General features: G+C 36.8%; 1 protein-coding gene across 8 annotated transcripts in view; it reads left to right on the top strand.

Moving 5' to 3' along the window:
* The window catches only part of WDR20 (WD repeat domain 20), a 47,913-nt gene that overhangs the window by 582 nt on the left and 33,644 nt on the right, over positions 1 to 13,687 (top strand). The window contains exons 2-4 of one of the 8 annotated variants that reach the window (XR_007509640.1): positions 3,100 to 3,222; positions 4,127 to 4,177; positions 10,800 to 11,277. The exons of 6 other annotated variants lie outside the window; for them this stretch is intronic. Coding sequence is in view for 1 of the 2 variants with exons in the window: in XM_049829055.1 (XP_049685012.1) it covers positions 3,100 to 3,168 (69 nt within the window). In the remaining variant the exon portion in view is untranslated. Of the gene's footprint in view, positions 1 to 3,099; positions 5,312 to 10,799; positions 11,278 to 13,687 lie in introns of those variants that run through there. One more of the 8 variants, XM_049829055.1, reaches the window with a different exon arrangement.

The raw sequence follows: 13,687 nt of genomic DNA on the forward strand, positions 1-13,687 counted from the left end.
AGCCGCTCTCCCGATTAACTGGCCTGTGGGGTAGCGGTTAGGGGAGGGGGAGCGTAGGCCTGGGCTGGAGGGCTGTGTGAGGGGACCGGCGCTGGCTCAGTACTAGTGGGCTACGTCAAATACGGTGTCGCCGACGGTAGGTGGCTGGGGGTTGGCCCTGTGGAGGGAGGCGATTGCTTGGCCCTGCTTGGCGTGCAGGAACGAGGGTTGGCTTTCCATTGGCAAGGCAACCCTGGGCCTTCTTCACCTGCTGCTTCAGGTCCGAGTTTTCCTGGGCACTAATGCCTGCCGTGATTATGGTGGTGTCAAATCCCTCCTTCCAGGATCTTTCTAGCTTTGATTGAATGGCTACAGTATTCACTGTAATTTTAGGCCTTTATTGTGACTTTGAAGTGTGGACTGATTTTAGGATTGTTTCTAAATGGGAGCAATGCAGTGAGCTGAGGTTTAAATGTCAGATAATTAACACAGAGAAAGTTGCTTTTACAGGAAAGAACCATTGATGCACTTGAGAGAGACTCTTTACCTGTCATTATTTGATGCAGGACTAACAGTTCATGCGTTTGATCTCTTGGGTCACCGTATTTATGAACAAACCCTTTCTGCTTGCTTTTTAAGGCCCTTGATTTTATGGGATTTAGAGAAGCATTCAGAATTTGTCATGCAAAGTGAACGTGCGTCACCCCTAATATATGTAAACACAGATATAATGCTTGTCAGCTTTCTATTTTATGTTTCAAAAAGTGGGTGTTCACTATCTTACATACTTGGGACTCAGCTGCCATAACGTGTGTACCTTGAAATCTTCCTGCTCTGAGTCTACCATTCAGCATGGGATGAAGGCACAGAGAACTAGTGACATATGTAAGGCTGTGCAGGAAGCTTGTAGATGAGCAACGAATTATACCTGAATCTACTATGTCCTAAGCTAGTGCCCATATCATTCCTCCTCTGTATAAAATGTAAGCACCAACAGGAGAATAAAGCCTGTGTGGTTATCTGTTGACTGTGACTTAACAGATCTGATATGTCCTCTATAATTACATGGAAAAGTGTGCTTATGGATTTTAGTTTCACACTTTAATGAATTTTAATGATCTAGTTATGTTTTAAATAATACTTGGACAATAGTTTCTTTAAGTATGTGATGAGTATTTTGTATCAAACAGTATTTGCTATTTATAAGCAGTTGCTGGCTTTACTATTTACAAGCTATTGCGGGCGGCAATATCTCTGAAAATCTGTGTTGTAAATTATTACCATGTTTGGATTCTGATATCTTATGTTTGTTTTTTCCATACAAAGTAACTGCAGATTTTTTTCACATAGATTACAGAGCAGGCCTTTATGTAGTTTAGTAATGGCACATGTGATTCTTGCAAGTTGTCTTAGTCATCTCTTGCCACACTTCTGAAAAATAAAAATGTAAAGCCTGGAACTTCATTGAAAATAGGGAACCGAATAACTTTTTCAAATTATAAAAATCACTTTGAGCTGAGTACTTTACATTTTTTTTTAGATGCTAAAAGCTGCTGGTGTGATACACAGTAATGAGAAAATTTTAGTTTCTCAGATTGTTAAATTGTGAGCTTTGAGACGTACCTGTTACAGTGTTAAATACTTTTTTCTCTGTGTAAAACATACGCATTGTTAGAACAGAGTTAATTTCAATGACCTGTAACAGTGTTAGCAATTTAGAATACACTATATATTCTGTACGTATAATACATTAACTTCAGTAAAGTGAATCTAGAGAAAGAGCTGAAATAGATTGAAACACACTTAAAATGCTTTACATGAGAATAGGGAAGATAGTCTGTCTTGAACTTGTAATACTTGCTGCTTTGGAATTTATTTTGAAACTATTCAATTGGAAGTCATTGTTTTGTCTATGTACAAAGTTGACATAAGAACAGGCTGACAGTCTTTCAACTGATTATTTGAGCTTTTCAGAATCAACAGTTATATCTTGTGGCTATCATAAAAGTGAGAGCGCTGTTGTTACCTAAACTGACACTATGTAATTCTGCCTTAACTGAACAAACTATCAAACTGCCTGCCTTCCTGTTCTTGGGAGCAGGAGGGCGGGAGAGGGACTTTATCTGTTGACCAAACTATTTGTGATCCTCTGCATATTACAGATGCTTATAACTTCATTTTTTTTAACTGTTATTTCATAATTCTCCAAGTATCCCTTTAAAAAAATTACCTAAGACTCTAATTTTCATTTTAGCTAAGTAATATTAGAATATGAGTTGAATTTATTGAAGCTTTGCTATATGTATATATCAGGTAGCTATGATTTTGTCTTTTTTTAAGGTCTGCTTCTTTTCTTGCTAGGAAAATGCTATATTTTTGCTAAAATGAGTGAAAGAGCCACCAGGACTTTATTTTAAGTAACCCTGTCTGTTAGATACTGAGATAATTCTTGCATTGGTAATCCATTGCAGATCAGTACACATCAAGTAAGAGTCGTACTTAAGCCATGAATGACACTTAAGAGTAAATAATGTGATATTGAGTCAAAGATACAACTTGAAAGGATATTTCTTGAAATCAATGATGCTTTCTTCTTTTAGTTTCCCTTAAATCCTAAATACATTGCATCTGCTATATCTAGTTTGTAAGTCATCTTTTAAGTAGGCTGCTAATCTATGTGTTCTGCTTAGGATATTTAACCTATATAAAGAAAAAAATGTTTCCGGGGATGTTTCTTTAACCTTGATCCTTCTTCCAAGAAACTTGGTTGAAAAGTTACGTCTAGTGTCCAGGACAGTGATGTGGAGATTGGAGTATTAATAGACAATGATAATAGTTTGGTAGAGAGACAAGAGAGAGTTTTGGACAGCATTTCAAGCTGCCTTTAGAGACTTTTTGAAGGAAAAAGGTATTTTCTCCCAACTTTGTTCTTCACAACTTTAAAAAGGAAGCTGAGTTTTTACTGTTTTATGTTTCCATGTTACCATTAAACTTTACCATTACCATGAAACATGTTACCATATTTTCATGTTTTCTGTGTCATAGAAAGCACATTAATTATGAGCCAGTGCATTGTTGTTTTTATAATGAAACTTATGCAGCTCTCTTTGTGTTAATAAGGCAACGCAGGCTTCCAGAAAACTGCTGCTTTCTGATTTGGATCCACTGAAAAAAGAAATGAACCTATAGTTTAGTAAGGAGAAATAAAACTGTGATGGAATGAGATGTGGTTGCTTTACTTATGTAAGTATATAATTATTCTCAACTGCACTGAGTGTCAGTGGGCTTTCCCTTTCAGTCTTCCATAACTTTGGCTTTAAGGTTAGATGTGTACAGTGATCTCTGGTTAAATAGAAGGGGTAAATTTTCATGAACTCAACTGATCTAGTGACAGCTGAAAATGATGGTCTAGCAGTATTAGTATCCTCTTGGCAGTGCACTCCTATCTCCTTGCTGTCTTTGGCAGTGCTCAACCTCTGGTTGAGCTAGTTCAGCTTGCTAAACCAGCAGCAAAGTACTTGCTGTTTCTCTGGGCAGATTTTCTCTTGATTTGGTGAGTTGAACTGTCTCATCTTGGGGTCGGATATTAGCAGGCACAGTGAGAGCAAAGAAAGGGGTGGTGGTGCTGAGTGGGGAAGGAACAAAGCTACCCGCTTCAATGGCCTGGGCTGTCAGATCAGATCCACTGCCTTACGAGACCTCTCCTGAATAAAGCCTTTACTTTAGCCTTAAGTCAGATTCAGAGTGATCTGTTCTTGGGGGATTGTTGACTTAATTTTGATTAAGAGAGTTAAAGGTGTTAAAGGAAGCCATTTCTATTATTTTAGGCATTTGCTTCTTCATGGAGTAGGCTTATAAGGTAATAGTTCAAAAATTATTGCTCAAACAGTGATGTAGACAGTCTTGGGGTACTTAAATATGGTTTGTGGCTAGCTTTGCAAAATGACTTATTAGTTGATTCATTAGGCTAGAAAAGGAGAGAGGTATCTCTTCTTCCTTGCCTTAGGAACGATTGACAAAACAAGGCTTTCTAGATTGCTGCTGACATTAACTATCAAATCTGTTTTCCTTTTTACTAGGAAGCTAGTGTATTTTCCTTTAAGAAATTGTGTGTATGATAATGTATTATTCTCTGTATGTTGTAAAGGTTTCTGGGCAAGTTAGTCTGCAACTGTCACTGCAATACAGTCATATACAGGTACGTATTAGCCATAGTGTTGCATGGTGCACAGTCTTAGTTTTTATGTAACATATTGGGAGGTTACGAAATTTGAATGTGTAGTTTAGCTTATTACCTTATGTTAAACTTTTTGCATTGTATTTAAATCCTGGCTATCTACTGTCTTTGTTAACATATGACAGACTTTCCTAATGTTGGTTGTTTCTTTTTTTGGAACTTCTTTCTCAGAAAAAGAGGCTTTGTCTTTAGTTCTACTTTTTACCTGCAGCTACCTGAAGCAGCAGTCTGTCAATAACTGGAATATTATAGTATGTTGTAATGCTGTTGGAGTAGAAACATATGTAGGTGACAGAGGCATGGAGGGCAGAATTTCTTGACTGTCTTTTTAACCTTATGTTGAGCAAGTGGCTTAGAAGTAATTATATTTGTACTAAGATAGAAGTGATTTCGTATCTCAACTTCTTTTATTAAGAGTTAGCGTACTGGCAGTCCCTGGTTATCAGTAAAAATACTGACGATGTGTAGGATTCCTTCCTTTGCAGTTCTCTAAATTACCTTTTTTATGTCTGGCTTGATACTGGAGTCTTTGTTGTCCAGTTGAGAAGTGTTATTCTTGGTGGTGACTTTCATTCTATAGACTGTTCCTCTAGGATCTTGTTAAAACAACAGAATTACAATGGGTGGCATTTGTCACTGTGCTTAATAAATTGCTCTGGGAAGAGTAGTATGAGAGAGTTCTGGGTTGGAACCTGGAATCTGTAGAGAAAAAGATCAAATCTTCTCAGGAAGTGGTGGGAAGATGAGTTTATATTACTGTATACTTAGAGATCACTAAGCTGTGTCAGGCCTTCGAAAAAGGTGTGTGTTTTAATAGCATATATGAGCTGTAAAAATGCTGAGATTTGTAAGGATCTTTGAAGATACACTTGCTCTGAAGCAAAGGGAAGTATACCTACATCTTTGTGACCAATTCTTAAACTTGCAGTAACAAGAATTCCACAAAAAAAAAAAAGTTATTCCTAAATAACTTGTTTTGGTGCTCAGGCTTTTTTCCTCCCCCCTGTCCCAATATCTAGCTAAACTTCTTGTTCAATGAAAAAAACAAAACCCAAACAACCCAAATCCCAGGCTGAATGCTGTTATTTACTGTGGACATAGAGAACTGTTGACTGTTACCTTTAGCATTTACATATTTGAAAACTTGTTAATTTTTCCTCTCATTTTTCCTAAGGTAAATAAATGTAGTTCTTTTAACCTTTCTTCTCAGATCATGACTTCCAAATGTTTGATTGCTCTCCTCTGTATTGGCTTCTGTTAGCTTGCATTTGTGGTACCTAGACTAGATATAGTACTTCCACTGTGCCTTCAGTGCAGAGTAAGTGAGAATTATTGCCTGCTGTGTCTGTCTTCTAATATTCTCACTAACATATTGAATAATATTGACATTTTTGAATCATTCTCAGTGTTGACTGACTTGGATTGTTTCTTACCATATTGCTGTTTTTCTCCATTTTTCTCCATGTTTTGATTTTCTTGTTGTTTATAAATGCCACGTAGTGTTTTCATTGAATTTTGTTCTATTAAGTTTATTAGAGAGTGTTTTTATTTCCAATTCTGTGCTGTATACTGCAAAAAAATCTTTGCAATCTTGTCATTCACAAATTTGATGTGTACTCTCTTCCATTAAGGAGAGTATCTCATAGAACTTACTGTGTTGCATTTGCTGCTGACCTTTTTCTCTAGTCCAGTTATTTTTTCAGAAGACAATGAGATTCGTTTGGTGCTTGCTTTTGGCAACTTTACTTTGTGTGCTTTTTTCCCCACTTTGTCTAGGTGCTTACAGTGTGATTTGTTTGTGGTTTTGATACCAAGGAAAGTATGGTATATTACTGGTAATACACATATTATATTACTACTATGACTGTCGAATTCTACTACAAAATGTTCTGCATTTAAAATTTTATTTATACCAGAATGAAACATCACTTTTGTTGTCGAAGAGATGACAGATTGCTGGTGTACCACAGTATAGACAGCAGATCTTTTCTCAAAGTTATCTGGTGCCATCCTGCAACTGGGAAGATACCCTTTTTCTGTGCTGGAGGAATCTGTGTAGTCCACATTTCTTGGGTGTGCTGTATGTGACACTAAATCTATTTAGTTTCTCTTCAAAAGGGTGTTGTAGATTTCTTTTTTTCAAGAATTCTGTTAATTTCCTGCTGAGTTTTTTCTTCTCTGTCTTGTAGGTGGTAGTTGTTTTGTTGGGACTGTATTCGCCAGTCCTGTGGAGGGAGGTCTTGTGGCTAGATCAGTAGTACTTTATCTGTTGATCTCTGCTTGTGGAGGTATTTGAAAGTCTCTTGGGAATTTGTTTCAGGTGTTTAATGGATGGATATACTTGCCACCTTGAGTTTTATGATGGAGATAGATGTTTCCTTTCTTAATTCTAGCTGGGCTGTACTAAGGACCAACAGGACATGTTACCAAACGTTCCTGTAGAGTTTTCTGCAGGGTGGGTTTTTTTGGTAATCCCTTTCTTTCAATGATGCTTCTGAAGGAAATAGTGAAGAGCTAGTGTAGATTACAGAAGTATAGGTAGATTTAAGTGTTTAACTTTGTTGTGAGGCTTATATAGAGCAACTAGGACTGGCTTGAGTAAGAGGAAAGACTAAAAAGCTGCTTTAAAGACTAAATGGCTGCTTTAAAATGTCACTGTTACACTCTTAAATGTTTCTTGCTGTGGAAGAGAATGAAATATCTGCACTTGATGGAGCTTGCAAGATGACTATTATCTGGGGGCTACTTCTGAGTTGTAGATAGTGGCATTAGTCTGTAGTGCTTTTACTTCTCCTAGTCTGTGCTTCAAGCCTATATCACAACTGTTTGACTTCAGTAAGCCATTGCAGTATATCCTCTGAAGGATTGCTCTCAGAGGTAATAGTTCATTTATCTGTAGCTGCCTGTTTGGCTGGCATGTTTGAGAGTGAATACTAGGCTATGCTGGCCAAATCCCCAAATTGATATGCAGTATTTCATAGACAGTAAATTTTTGTGCGTGTTGTTGTTTGCTTGTTTGGTGGGTGGGTGTTTTTGTTTTTTTGCCACTGCAGGTATAATTTGGTGGGTTTTTTTGTTTCATATTGAAGTTTAATTGTAGTAATATTGCACTTACATGAATTCAGTTGGGGGAATTTAAATTACTGTAAAACCATTAATTGTGGTACTTACTGTTTTGCAGACTGACAAAATTTTAGTCATAATGCTTCACAGATGTGAATAATGGTCGTGTAACAAACACTTCTGTGTCTGTAGTGAGTTTTGTGGGCCAGCTTTGTCAGAATATTTACAAAAATGTTGTGCTATGTGATTAAATTACAAGGAGTTTGCAGCATGCTTTGACATCTGACAGTCTGCAAAACAGTTTAGTTAACTGTCAATGGTTAAATGTACATTGAAGATGCCTCAAAAATAATTAAATGTTGTCTAGACCCATCTCTGACAGGACTGCAAGCCATAATTGTCTTGTTTGACACTCTAGAATCAAATTTAAGACCCTAATTTAAAGTATTATTGTAGTTCTCTGGCTAAAGGGAACCATCTGAAATACTATCTTTTGAAGGACTTGTATCCAAAGGCCACTTGCTGTCCAGTTGTCATGACTATGAGTTGACACACTTGGACAAATTACTATTTGGAAACAGTGCCATTTAGCGCCAGTAGTGCCTAATAATGCCATTGTCCTCTTAGAAAGCTTAAGGAAGCTAAACAGTAATGTTAAATGTGCCATACTGTAAGTTAAATTAATAATATTCTGTTGGGTCCTTCTCAGAAATTGAGTATTTTTCTTTCATTACCTCACACCACTTTTAAGTCCAAATGTATATGCGGCCCATCTTCTAGCATCTATATCCCTCCTGTTTCTTGCCCTTTGTAACTTAAAGCAGCTGCTTTTGCTTGTTCCGGCTTCTGTTCAGCAGACTGTTGGTAAACTAGATGTAGCCCTGTAGTTTTGTGGGCAGGACCACCAGACGCTACAATTGAAGTCTTTCCAGTGGCAGTGTCATAACTTGCATTGGGATTTTTCTCTTGCATTATTCAGTAAAGCTGTTCATGATGGAATGATAGATCTCTGATAGATACTTTCTGCAAATTGATTTTAGGTTCGGTTTACCAAGTATAATTCGTCTTTAATTTCATGAGTTAAATCATAAGGTTCTCATGTGGCTGTAATGTTCAAAGAAATAATGCTTATAATTTTTAAAAATTATTTTTTATTTTTAACTCTGTGTGGGTTTGGAAGGTGGCTGTATTAAGCAGTGCTTTGTTTAATAATGCCTAACTTTTGTACACCTAGAGAATGTGAAGTGCTGTATTAGTCTAAATGCTAGTCTAAGCAAAAACTTTAACTTAAAAATGCCCTGGAGTAGTGAGAAAACATTAGATGTTATGAACAAACTTCATTATCCCAAGGCTCCTAGGAATAAAAAAAAAAGTAATTCTTCTTATCTTACATACATTTTGTCAGGAAAGTGATACTATATAAAACTTTGAGAGGACACCAGTTTATGACTTTAATGCTTCCTTTCAACTAAAAAAGGGATCAGTGACAACAGGAGACTGAATGGATGCCAATACATATTGAAACTATCTGTTAAAAATCCACAAGTCTGGTGAGCTTAACTATTGGAACTATGCCTTAAGGACACTTGAGCGTGCACAGTCACAAGGATAACTCAGTAAATCTGGGTAACATAAATGTCTTCTCTTACTGAGTTACAAATGTAACCGTAACAAATATGTAATCCTACAAGTCATAGTCCTGTCATATTTTAACTATGGCAATTTATTTCTGAGGATTTTTTTTTTTTTCGGTCACAGTTCTTGTAACTAAGACTTTTACAGAAGTTGTGCAGGTTTTCTTTAGATTTGAGGTGGATATTGGAGCATGACCCTGATACAAGTTTGAAGCTATCATTAATATGAAATTTTGGCAGTTGTATTTTTCTTGTTTTCTTGACTTTTCTGGTTTTCTATTAGTTACTGTCCTCAGTATTATAGAAAAAGAATTATGCAATGATTTCTCTTTTGTATCATGTTCATAAGATTTTAAATTATAGTTTAGATGTTTGGATTTGCATAATTTATTGGTCTGAAATACTACCTCTAAAATCAACTTTAATACTGTATTGTGAAGCCATAGGTAGAGGCTTAGTCTGCATTTTGCTTCAGATTTCCACCTTTCCTACTAGGATCTATATAGCAAACAGTTTGATTTATTTTTCAGACTTCCTTTTTAAACAAAAGTATTTATAGAGCTTTTTTGTTTGTTTATTTATTTGGTTTGTGGTTTGGGTTTTTTTGGTTTGGTGTTTTTTGTTGTTTTCTTTTTTTTTTTTTTTTTTTCCCTTTTTAAGAGGCGAGTGGGCCAGAGACCTTCAGTAGCTACCTGCTTGCACTTACAGTGTCAAGAGGATCTGTCTTTAAAAAATAATTTATGAAGGCAGGAATAGTAGCATGGTTAAGCAATACCACTTTTGAAGTTTGATACCACGTATACTGCCAAATGCAGTATTTCTTAACCTGTTTTATAGCCCATCGTGCATGTGTCAGTATGTATCAGTTCAAATTACTACTCTATTGCTTATAAATAACCAAATAATTTTAAGTGTGCCTATTCAATGTGATGTATTGATTCAAGAGGAATTTTTTGTCAAATAAGACGTTCAGAAATACAGAGCGGGGCTTGTAAAAGAAAGATGCATGGGTTGACTAGGGAATAATTGCTGTTTAATAGCATTAGCTATATATCTCAACAGGTGACTTCTAGCAAAATGTTGCCATTACTTCAGAATGTGAATTTACGCTCTGTCCCCTCTAAAGGAAAACTGTCCAGTTATGTTCACATTGGTTTAAAACATGGGAATGGCCTGCCTTTCTCGCCTTCAGCAGTGAAACTATTGTCCCTTGTACAGAATAACTTAGGGCTTTGTGTCATGTAGTCAGCAAACACCTGCAAAGTTTTAAGATGCTGTCCTAGGTGGAAGTTTCCAACCTTCTAACAGTGTTGGCAGAATAGACTCTGTGCTAGTGAAGTGACTGTTCAAGTGTAGTTCTGTGTTTTAGCCACAGTGCAGCCTCTATAAATGCACTAGACTGAACTGGGATGGTTAAGTGTGGGCACACGTTAGCACTTTTGAATCGGAGAGATGGGGCAAACAACTGCTCTGAACAACTCAAATAGATGCCCAGATGAAGCTGCCTTTAGTGATGCTCAAGATGACTCATACTTTTCCTCATTGCTAAGAGTAACAAGGTGCTTGTTGTCAATTAAGTTACTGCAGCAGTCTAGAGGCAGCTTGCTTAGCGCTCTAACTCTTGCGTTGTAGCAGCCTGCATGTCTGTTCCTTCTGGGCAATAGGTAACACCTTTTGCAAAAAAGTATTGGGCTGGCATTGATCTAGTGGATCTGTGTATTGTTTTTTGTTAGTCCTAAATTGATAGAGGCTTTGCTTGTATGTAAGAGAGCCAAAGAGGAAAGCTAGTAAGATCAGTGCTCAGAGAAGTCCAGTCTTATGATGCTAGAAAATGCTTTACCTGTGCTTTCTCTTCAGTCATTTGGGATCCATTTCTTCATTTGTAGCACCTCTGATCAGTAGATGTCCTGCAGCTGTGGCACTTCCAGCACAAGTTGATATAAAGGAGAATTTAGATTTGGACAGTCTGCTGATGTCAGTGCTGGTTAAAGGTATGATTATTTTTGACAGCAGAAATCCCTAGCACGCATAGTATTAGTATGCCCACATCAATGGGAGGAATGATTTAATAGCTGGGCTGTGTTCTGTCAGTAGCCTGTGTTCAGTTCTGCACCCTCATACAGGCTTCTGTTAGGACCTTTAGCAAAATGCTTGAGATGTGGGCAGTTACTCAGTGGTCAGCACTACTGTCTGCAAGAAGATCAGTAGGTGACAATAGCGAAGTCTGGTCACTGCCTCCTACTCTTGAGACAAAAATCAGCCTGAGGAAGAAGACAATGTTACATGACCATTTTGGTACATTAAACACTTTTAGCTTTGTAGTGGTAATTTTTGAAGAAAGTCATTAATAACAGGCAAAAGGGTTTTTTTTTCCCCCACATAGTACCTGTACCAGTGTACTGGCAGCACTTACTATTACTTAAAGTATCTTAATACTTTGCTTACTTTAAAATAAGGCTATTGGGAAAACTAGTGCTGAAATTGGGAACATGCTGCCTTTTGCTCTAGAACTTCTGAAGCAGGATTCTGGTTTGCAGACTAGGTGTTATCCTCGAACTTGTATGTATGGGATTGTGGGAAGTCTGAGTTCACTGCAGTGTGTCTGTGTTAGGGATTTGGTCCTGGATATTTGTCTTCTAGTAGCCTGTGCTCCTATTCTTGTTGCGTAACACTTTTTGTCTGGTTGGGTTGGCTTGTTATGAAATGTCTTCAGCCCCAAAAGGAAGATGCATTGCAAATTAACAACTTCAGGACAAGAGTTAAGGCAAATATGTCATCTGTCTGTCACTAAATATGACCACAAAAAGCATAAACCAGTGGGCATCATTCTGGTTTTGGAGCATAGGTTATACATTTAGTTGATAATTTATTCACATAACTTCTGTAGGACTGTTCTGGGGCTCTTAGGATAACAGCCAGTTACATCTTATTTTTACTACAAAAGTAATTAGGGCTTTGTTCTAGTAATATCTTGTTAATGTGCTGCAACCTGATGGAGTTATGGGCTTAATAAAAACACTGTATCAAAAATGTCTGGCATTGCTGTAGGGCTTGCAAAATCCAACAGTAGCCAGAAAAGACATAATTCTGACTTGCTGGACAGATATTACTGTGGTGTATTTGACTTTTATTGAGCTTTGTAATAAAAAAAAAATAAAATTAACAATTAACTGCTACAGTGAAATAAGTTTCTATAGCAACAAGGCAATGCAGGGTACAACTACTCCAATTACTCAGACTGCTTTTCTGTAACAGATAATTTTTTTCTTACAAGCAGTGAATTTACACTGTTGGACTGAAACATTGTTTTATTATAGCAACAGATGATCCTGAGCTCTCTTGCTGCTGCTTTTTATTTATTTATTTATTTATTTATTTTCCCCTCCTGAAGAAATAACTTTTCCTCTTACGTGCTGAAAAGGGGATGGGGGAAATTTTCAAAGATAAATACCAGGGTGGTAGACTGGTGGAAACTCAACCTACTACTTCTTGACTGTGTGTTACTTAGTACAATAGAGCTACACTAGATATGTTGTTATGCAGTATGAATTTGTAGTTCACTTCTACCTGTTGACAAGTCTACATGAAACTGAACTTGCTCTAATTTAATAATAATGATCATATAGTAGCTTGCAAATTTCAAGTAAATCAGTAGTTTTAATGCTGATTCCCTGAATCAGTCCGGGTTTAGGTTTTTTGTTCTTTGTATGTTTAAAGTCTCTGTATATTTTCTTTGTTTCAATACTTACGAATACCCTTAAAGAGAGGAATGTTTTACTTTAAGCTTCAGTGTTAAAATTGGAAGAAAAGATTAGGGTATTGTCAAGGAACTGCAGATGTTGGGGTTTTTTTGCCATAAAACACACTTGTAAAACCAACTTTTGAGTGTTACTGTATTTTGATCTTTTTTTAAAGTTAGAAGAAATGAAATTTGAACAACTTCAGTGATGAAGCTACAGCAGCCTTAGTGTTTCAACAGGGAATTTAATTTTGTGTGATGTATTTTAAGGGTACTTGGATGTCTAATCAATTGAAAGAAGAAACAAAAGCAGCAGTTCTGTCTCTGGCAAGCTGTATATGCAGTCAACCTCAAAGAATGCTGTTGATAGGTGTGCATGTATTGTTAAAGTGCATTTTTCTGATATTGTAACAAAACCAATACCAATGTTTCGGAGAAGAAAAAAGTAAGATTCAAAACTAAAGTGGAAGTAATGCCTTTGAAGGTGTGACCGACTAGAACACTAGTCCTACAGGTCAGGTAACTTTTTTTACGTGTGCATGGGGAGGAGATGAACAACTGGGAGATGGCAATGTCATTAAGTCATGCAATGTTTCCAGTTTGTTCCGTGTTTTGGGGGCCATCTAAAAGCAGTCTGCCAGCTCTAATTTCAATGAGAGTCACCTTTAGCAAGTATAATTTTCTAACCAGTTTTGTTTACAGAGCTGAGCCAATTCAATTTCCCACTGAAAGTAACTTACTGTTTAATAAGTATTGCAACTGAGTCTGTGACCTGAATGAAAATAGTTGCTGAATTGTGCCAGAATGTGTGTTTTTTACTTGGAATCCATTTGATATTTACATACCTATTTTCCTTAATTTAATTTGTTTCTTACATCTAGTATATGTATCTTTGTTCAGCTCATCTGCATCACGCCTCATTCAGCATTAAAAACAGGTGAGAAAGGACTGATTGTAAGTGTAGGCAACAGTGTGACTAGACTGTAGGAGGAAATTAAAGGATCCACTAGAGGATAAGGAACAAGGAGATCAGAA

This window comes from Accipiter gentilis, chromosome 25, assembly GCF_929443795.1.
Source record: "Accipiter gentilis chromosome 25, bAccGen1.1, whole genome shotgun sequence".
Lineage (NCBI taxonomy): Eukaryota > Metazoa > Chordata > Aves > Accipitriformes > Accipitridae > Astur > Astur gentilis.